Genomic DNA, 8,888 nt, shown 5'->3' on the forward strand with positions numbered 1-8,888 from the left:
AAAATAAAATCTCACTTTAAATTAATTTTTGGAACACGGAACAAAGAAGCTTAATGGACGCATAACACAGCCTATTTTACTTTGCCCCTAAATTTTATGGCATTTCCCCCCATTTCACAGTATCTCTGCTCTAAGTGCCTGCAGGTGTCAGGGAAGTTGAACCGTCTCCATTTGGAAGAGGTGTGAATTGAAATGCAGCATATAGATAAATCATTAGTTGGAGAGGTTAGTTGTGCTAAGTGTCTGGTAGAAGGGAGGTGAATATGGGGCCAAGAAGGAAAGGTGGACTTTGAAATGGATTAAAAAAGGCCTGCACAAACGCCTTTATAAAAGTCTTCATTTGATTTTCACCCTAAATGATAGCCTATTTTTCTCATTCCCATGTTACAGAAAGTCCCATTTGAGTCATTAGGGGCCACATGCATCAAACTTAGTATGCCCCGTAGGGAAGGATAAACGCATGCTGTAAATAAATTGAAAATGTACTCGTACAGCGTACTGGAAAGGTAGAGAATGATGCATAATGTTGCCGCAGGCATGACTGCATTGTGGTTCGCGTTGCAGTGTTTGATGGAATTGAAGCTGACATCCACGGGATCAATATGGCGTCCACTGAGATGCAAAGCAGTTGTCAAGAGGTCGAGTCACGAGAGCGGGCTGTATCTCTGCTCTAAGTGCCTGCAGGTGTCAGGGAAGTTGAACCGTCTCCATTTGGAAGAGGTGTGAATTGAAATGCAGCATATAGATAAATCATTAGTTGGAGAGGTTAGTTGTGCTAAGTGTCTGGTAGAAGGGAGGTGAATATGGGGCCGAGAAGGGAAGGTGGACTTTGAAATGGATTAAAAAAGGCCTGCACAAACGCCTTTATAAAAGTCTTCATTTGATTTTCACCCTAAATGATAGCCTATTTTTCTCATTCCCATGTTACAGAAAGTCCCATTTGAGTCATTAGGGGCCACATGCATCAAACTTAGTATGCCCCGTATAGAGACTGCGGCTTTTAGAAAGTGTACAACAATTCGAGGACACATTCATCTGGAAATATACGCAAATATAAAAGAGGGGGGCGAACTTGTTAAAACGCTCTACCTTTAAATAAAGGGACTATAAAAAATCTCCTAAACATAAACATAAACCCGGATTTGTGAAGCGCTAACTAATCAACCCTAAGGGTCTTAAGACGCTAGGGGCCGTTGGGAATATTAAGCAAGCTATTGCCCAGAGTCACATGGTGCTGGCTAATCTGCCGCCGGCGATCAAACCGCGAGCCCAGTGCTCAGGTGTCAGCCACCCTAGCCGTTGCACCACACCTCTTCCTAAATTCCATAAAATAATTGCAACTCATCATAAAGTGCAGTTGTCCTGCGGGGATCTATTATGGCAACTGCAGGGACCCAATGATTTGAAATCATAACAGCCTCTTGAGAAGGCTAAAGTCAGGTGCAGCAGATTGAATATGAATCGTATTAGCAAATATCCATCCCTATTGTTTTTCACCAGGGTTAGGTAAGGCTCCATACCCAATGTGGTGGTTTGCAAAACATATATCTAACGGTTGATTTCATCAATGCCTACTCTTCCCTAAATAAATTCTCCCTATCCAGAAAACTATCCTTTCCCCATTTATAATCCTCTTTACTGGTGCCCTCAGGATTAAAAAATACCTCCTTCCTACCGTATTTGACGAAAGAATCCCTTATGTACCTGATCCAGGGTATTTTTAGAGTGCCGTCAATTGACATGCAGCCTCTCACAATTAAGTAGTTCAGGCCCAGCTCCTTCTTCGACCAAATCCTAATCCAGCTCAGTAATGGGTGAATGGCTATCTGATCACTCAGAACACAGCTTTTCAGAAGCACAAAGACTAGGGTTGCCCTGTCTGTTTCCTCTGTGTGTTTGTTTGCTCTACTAACTAGATTGGGTATCTCCCCATTATCCCTAGCCACTTTTCTAGAGTAGTGATGAGGTCACAGAACAGACCGTCCTGCAGAGTTATGACACCCGCTGCAAAGGTTAAATATTTGGTACCTAGGGGTCAGACTCAGACTTGCCTCTTCAGGGACCTTACAATGAGAATTATGTCTGGACCTCAGAGGATGCAGGTTTTTGCACTCAATTCATTCCTTCTAATCTGGTAACTGTTTCTAGGGCAGTGATGGGACCTCTTTCCCTGGCAGTCACTTTCTCCTTATTTTCAAAGCCTCCAATAGATTCATCTGATGTCTAGGAAAAAATTGGAGCGTTATGTTTTTTCCCCACAGTCTTTGTTTCATTACCCTACTGTTTCAAAAATAAATTGTTATCTTTTCATTTTCAGCACCTGACAACCTGAAACATTACCACATTTTGGGGCAATTTTCCAGCAAACAACAAGAGGACCCCAACCTCCTTTGCTGCTCTCTCACCCGACCCCGGCTACAACCCAGCAAACACCAGTGTTAAAGGTAAGGCAACTGATGCTATATATTTTTTTACATCGTAGTTAGAGCATGTATGTCATGTGGTCACTCTCAAGGCCCTCAAGCAGTGTCTTTCAGTGCCTCCAGCAACCACTATGGCACAGAGAGGCAGGAGGCAGTACGGCTCTATTTTTAGCAGTCATTTGAGATGTATTAGGATAATGCACAAGATATATGTATAATGTATTTATACTCAAATTTGATATTATTGCACTGCACCTTATACGTTGTACCTTGATTATTGACAGGTTTCTTTAATATATATATATATATATATTGGTAAGGCCAGCAACACCCGACACCCCATCATGAATACAGTACAAGAGCTGATTACAAAGTCATTCCAGTCACGGCCACTTGAACAAAAACTGAAGTTAAAAGAATTGGGACCTCATCAGCCTGAAATAAACCTACAGCAAACTAACCAGGACAGAGGAAAAATGTCAAAACGTACATTCTCAAATGCCTGGTACACAAAAGCTGATTGGCTTACAGGGTGCCCTATAAGAAATTCTCTGTTCTGCTTCCCCTGCTTGCTGTTTGGCGGTGACTTTTCTTGGACACGGCAAGGAATGGTCGACCTGAAGCACATCGCTGAAAAAATAAAGAAGCATGCGCTCACAAGAAATCATCTGGAAAACCTGACAAGACTGGGAATGTTGGGGGAAGACGCACCAATTGAGCAGCAGATAAATGATGCGTATCGCAAATCCATTCAAAAACACAATGAAGCTGTTGATAAGAACAGACAAAATCTATCCAAGATCATTGATTGCATTCGTTTCTGTGGTGCTTTCGAACTGGCATTGCGAGGCCATGACGAATCGGAAACTTCCTCAAAACCCGGGATCTTCCGAGGCCTAGTGGATTTAATGTCAACCATAGACCAGGATTTGGAAAGACATTTAGCACATGCTACAGTCTTTAAGGGCACCTCTAATACAATACAAAATGAACTCCTTGACTGTATGCTCGAAATTATAAGAAGCCATATTGTGCAAGAGTTGCGAAACACAGACTTTGTGGCTATTCAGGCTGATGACACCACTGATGTGTCCACTCAAACACAGTCCGTGTTAGTGTTTCGGTACCTTGACAGTGACAGAAACATTGTGGAAAGATTTTATGGCTTCACGCATTTAAGTGACTCTAGTGCAGCAACCATCACTGAAGCAATACTGTGTCAACTGGACTTAATTTTCCCGGACCTGCCTCAAAAACAAAAACTTATCGCACAAAGCTATGACGGTGCATCCGTAATGAGTGGGAGCCTTAGTGGAGTTCAGAAGAGAATTCGAGATGTGTACCCTAATGCTCATTTTGTGCACTGTTACGCCCACCAACTCAATCTTATTATGCAACAGGCGGTATCAAAGATCAGAGAGACACGAGTCTTCTTTCAGGATATCGGAGGCATAGCAGCATTCTTCACACGTTCCCCCAAAAGAACAGAAGCCCTTCATGAGATTGTGGACAAAAGCGTACCAAGGGGATCCTCAACTCGTTGGAACTTTCACATTCGTACAGTCAACTTAATCTTTGAACAGAGGGAGGGCCTTGAGAAATGTTTTGTCGCCATAGCATCCAGAGCAGACTTTGATCACACAAGTCAGAATGAAGCCCATGGCTTTATTAGAACACTACAAGACAAAGAGTTTCAGTTCTTACTGTTTTTATTTCATGACATAATGATTCCTGTTGATGTGTTATACGATCAGTTGCAAAGAAAAGACCTAGATACTGTCTCTGTGAAAGCCAATACATCTGCATTTGTACAACAGATTATGAAAGTGAGAGATGGGGTTGAAGATTTAGAGAGCAAACTGCCGGAGCATTCTGTTTTTGCAAACCGCAGACAAAACATCACCTCTCTGGTTCGAATTGGAAAGGAGATATGTGACATTGTAATTGTGCAGGCGAAAGAACGTTTTTCGTTCACAAAACATTTGGTGAGTGCGACTTTATTGCAAAGTAAAGAGTTTGCACAATATGATGAATCCTTCCCTGAGCGTGCTCTGAATCAGGCTGTGGAAGCATATCCTATGCTCAAAAAAGAGCAGCTGAGAACTGAGTTAACTGTACTCTACGGAATGCCTGTGTACCGGAAGGCCACAAGCGCCTTGACTTTGCTGAGTTTAATTCATAAACTGCATATGGAAAACTCACTTACAGAGACAGTGACTTTACTAAAAATTGTGATTACGACTCCAATGACAACAGTAGAAGCTGAACGATGTTTTTCAGCCTTAAAGCGCATAAAGACATTCCTCAGGAACACCATGCTAGAGGAAAGACTAAATGCTTTGGCGATGCTATCTGTAGAGAGCAAGCTAGTCCAAAAGATACCGGACTTCAACATGAAAGTAATTGACAAGTTTGCTACACTGAAAGACAGACGTGCGGATTTCATCTACAAAAAGTGAATGCTGCTACTTGTTTGAATACAAAAAATTCTGATTGAGGTAAGAAATGCATTGTTATCTCTGTTTTTAAAAGTTTTGTAGTGTTTGTTCTATTTGGAGACTACACAGATTTGCTCACCTTTGTTCACTGGCCGGACCTGTCTCCCGCAGGGTGAACGATTCGTTGCTTGTGTTGCCTATCAAACCTTTCCCCTTGGCAAATTGCGAAAACCTTTATACCAGTGGTTCCCAAACTGTTTACTCCTGAGGACCCCAATTGAGTCACCACTGGAAGGCGGGGACCCCCAAGCAATTTGTATGACTTAAATTTCAAACATTAAAACAGTAATTCGAAAACAATAAACACACGTGTGCACACAAAACGGATACTCGAATTACTAAGGATTTTAGTATTTTATATTGAAAGAATTTGCAAAAAACAGGAGGGTTAGCGCTGCATCTCCATGACTAACTTTTAAATGGTTGGTTTTATTTCGCAGTATGAGACTCCTGCCAGGGCCAGACTGGAAACCCAAAGCAGCCCTGGCAAATGTTTTCAGACCAGTCCCCATACAGTGCACACCTAGTGCAGTGAGTGCGCCTGACCACTACAAAGGGGGCTTTGGGAGGCTCTCCCCCCAAGACAATTTAGGAAACAATGGTGCAGTCTACAACAAATTTATCATTATATATTGAATTGTATCAGCTTTTAAAGAGTAGTAAATGATGACCTTACTATGCACCAGGATATGACAATCTTTGTTGGGGTTCTTCAATGATTCCCATATTATCCTCCTCCAACAGTGCCTCTCATCTCTCCATAGCCCCTCTGTCACATGTATTTAATTTGTTTTATAACATCTCTCATACCATTGAAGGATGTCAGAGCACCTTAAATCACACACATATAGGGGCAGATTTACAAGCCCCTTGCGCCACAGGTGCGTCACAAAAAGTGATGCACCGGTGACGCATTTTAGTGCCCCATATTTCCAAGGCAGGAAAAGCAACCCTGCGTGACTTTTCCTGGTCTTGTAAATATGGCCCAATTGCACACAGCACTTTACGTGAAAGGGACGTTCCATGAGTGTTGCTGTGGGTGTTCCCACGCATAACCCATGGAACCAGACACATTTCCAGATTTACGAGGAATCGTAAATCTGGAAATGTGTCTGAATGCTACGCCACCCCAGGGGAGGCGTAGGGAGGGGCAACTTGGAGAAATGTATTAATTTCTCCTCTTTCTATGCATGTTGCATTCTGCAGCACGCATAGAAACAGGATATTACCTCTGGTGATTGTTTATGTACAGGAAGGTGTCCCTTCCTGCACATAAACAATCAGTAAAACAATTACGTTTTGCAAGTTCTATGTGTGCTAATGCAGCACACATAGAAGTTGAAAAACGCCATTTCTGATTGTTTATGTGCAGGAAGTAACCCTTCCTGCATGTAAACAATCTCCCCACGACACAGGCATCCTTGCACCATGGTGCAAATGTGCCTGTGCAGGCGCATGGCAGCAGTTTGTGCGCCAGCACAGGGGGAAGCACAGAGATGCAACATATTGTTGTAAAATGTCGCATCCCTGTGCTTCGAAAGTGACTCAGTGCGGCGCAGCCAAATGGCTTGCGACACACACAGTCAATTTCCTTGCAAATCTGCCCCATGGAGACAATGATTCATACGTGTAAATCAGTGTATAGAAAATGTTACATAAGGCAAATGCGACTACAGGGTGTAGGATTCACATGTTATTCATACTGGTAGGCATTTTTAAAGAGTGCTTGGTCTGGAGAAGCACAAACTCAGGATTCAGAACATAACAGTGGTTAGCATTGACTTTAACAATAAAAATGTATTGCCACCCAAATAAACCTTTTTAGCAGGATTAGGATAATGAAAGACTTGAAACAAACATATGTTTCTAACTTGTATCATGCAGCTTGCAAGCAGCTCTTTGATGACAGTTTATAGGTCACTGTGCTAGATTACTATTGTCACTTATGAACTGCACAGTAACAAAAGAATCTGTGACTAAAGCAGTAACCCACTAACCTAGGCACATAAAAAATGTTTTTCAAAATGCATGGTACACGTTCTTTGCAGTAGGCATATTAACCCTCTGTGCTACATTAGATAAGTCAAAGTTGCCACTTGACACAACTCTCATCTCTCTCCAGCAGGTACATTAATCACCGACGTAATCTTGACACTTTTATTGTTGCTGGAAAACTGCTGATTCTACAAGGAACTTTTTTGTGCTTTTAAAATTACTGCCTGAGGACCCCCTGGGAATGTGTCACGGACCCCTGGGGGTCCGCGGACCACAGTTTGGGAAACACTGCTTTATACCATTTATATTTGGGGTACTTGCGTGGACCTATGTGAAGTGTGTGTACAAAGTTCAGCTCAACCAGAATCACAGTAACAGCGCATTGCGCTGCCTCTTTTATATTCAGTATATTGTAAGACTGTTTTTCTTCCCCCGCCTTTCCTTGTTTTGTTTCCCTGTTTTCCCCTTGCTTGCCATTCGTTACTCTAGAGTCTAATATTCAGTATGTTGTAAGACTGTTTTTCTTCCCCCGCCTTTCCTTGTTTTGTTTCTCTGTTTTCCCCTTGCGTGCCATTCGTGACTCTAGAGTCTAATAGAGTCGGAAGGCCGTAGGGGAAGACTGTGGACTTTTCTTCAAGTTCCTGACGCTCCTGCGGAACAAGCCTGGCAACCATTACACTGCTGTGCAACTTCTTCTACTCTTAGAGCTGAGATTTCCATGAGTCTTATAGTCTGAATTCAGCACCTGAGCATAATAGGACAGAATGTATGAAGCTCTGTGGTAATACTGAATAAGCAGCTACCTATGTTATGCCATCTATTAATGTAATAACTGCACTTTCACAATTGCTTTATTAACCTTCCTGCTTTCTCAAATTTGCTTGAAAATGCACGATTTTTCTTCTTTTTTTTCAAAATTTTCTTGGGGGGGGTAACACCCCCAAACCCCCCTTTTGGGGTTCGGGCTCGCTCGCTACGCTCGCTCGCTGCGGTGCTGTATGCTAATTCGTTTGCGCCCCACCACTTTAAAATCTCACCCACAACCCCTGGCAACAGAGACAACTGGGACATACAGATAAAAGAAAAGACAGATGTTGACGCCCAATCGCGTACAGGAATTATAAAATCCAAGAGTAAGAAAAGGAGAGTGAAAGAATAAAAAGAATTTTAAAAGTGATGGTACAGAAGGACTTGTGTCCATACATGCTCAGAGCAAGAATGAGGCAGTCACAATTAAAAACAAAGGGCGATAAGAAGGTAATGACACTGGATAATCCTTGTGACACGGAAGTCCCGGTAAGAGTTGGCAGGTCTATAATAAGAATACTAAACAAAGCGGGAGTCCATCCAGATCAAATATAGGATAGAAGGAAACAGTGACAGTTGAGGGACGGGACTGTGTAGTACATGTGGACACAATGATGTATTGCCTATGGGATGTCTCGTGGCGCTCTCAAGCCTGTGCACGCATGCACTCGAGAGTGGCTTGGAGCATTCCGTACCTTTTAGAATTGTTATTGTTTAAGTATTTATTCATGTGCTGTGTGTTTTGTTTTCCATGTGCCTAGAATTATAGGTGCTGTTTAATTTTAAAATGTGGTGCTTTCCTGATGTAGCCAGTTCACTGGTTATGTCAGTTTCTCCTGACTGTCCGATGTGTTGGCTGTGTCAGCTGTGGGCTCCTATGCTTGATTACTTAATAAAGGATTGTGTTATAATCTACCAATTGGTACATCTCGCTCACCTGCATCTCTGTTCTGCCTATTGTAGAATGTTCTATCCCCTGTGTTCCGAAGGTTCTACAACTGCCTCCAGCTGACTGGGACCTGTGGTGGTGATCGGAAGCAATAAAGGAATACTGAACCTTTTTCCAGTGTATCTCTTTTATAACAGATTATATCTAAATCCGGATTTCGTTAACCTTTATTTAGGAGGAAATCTACCTTGCAACAGACTGCCACCACTGGGGCCG

At 42.5% G+C, this 8,888-nt stretch overlaps 1 protein-coding gene across 1 annotated transcript; it reads left to right on the plus strand.

Annotated features, from left to right (window-relative positions):
* The first annotated feature begins 2,315 nt into the window (after positions 1 to 2,315).
* Positions 2,316 to 4,882, plus strand: LOC146833119 (zinc finger MYM-type protein 1-like). The gene is made up of 2 exons (XM_085599892.1): positions 2,316 to 2,444; positions 2,708 to 4,882. Exon 2 carries the CDS (start codon positions 2,768 to 2,770, stop codon positions 4,880 to 4,882), a length of 2,115 nt encoding a protein of 704 aa, XP_085456018.1. The 5' UTR covers positions 2,316 to 2,444; positions 2,708 to 2,767.
* The last annotated feature ends 4,006 nt before the right edge of the window (positions 4,883 to 8,888 follow it).

Source organism: Triturus cristatus, chromosome 4_2, assembly GCF_964204655.1.
Source record: "Triturus cristatus chromosome 4_2, aTriCri1.1, whole genome shotgun sequence".
NCBI classification, from domain to species: Eukaryota; Metazoa; Chordata; class Amphibia; order Caudata; family Salamandridae; genus Triturus; species Triturus cristatus.

What these genes read in the sequence shown, in the direction of transcription:
- LOC146833119 (XM_085599892.1), top strand. Translation starts at nt 2,768, where the DNA reads ATGAATACAGTACAAGAGCTGATTACAAAGTCATTCCAGTCACGGCCA.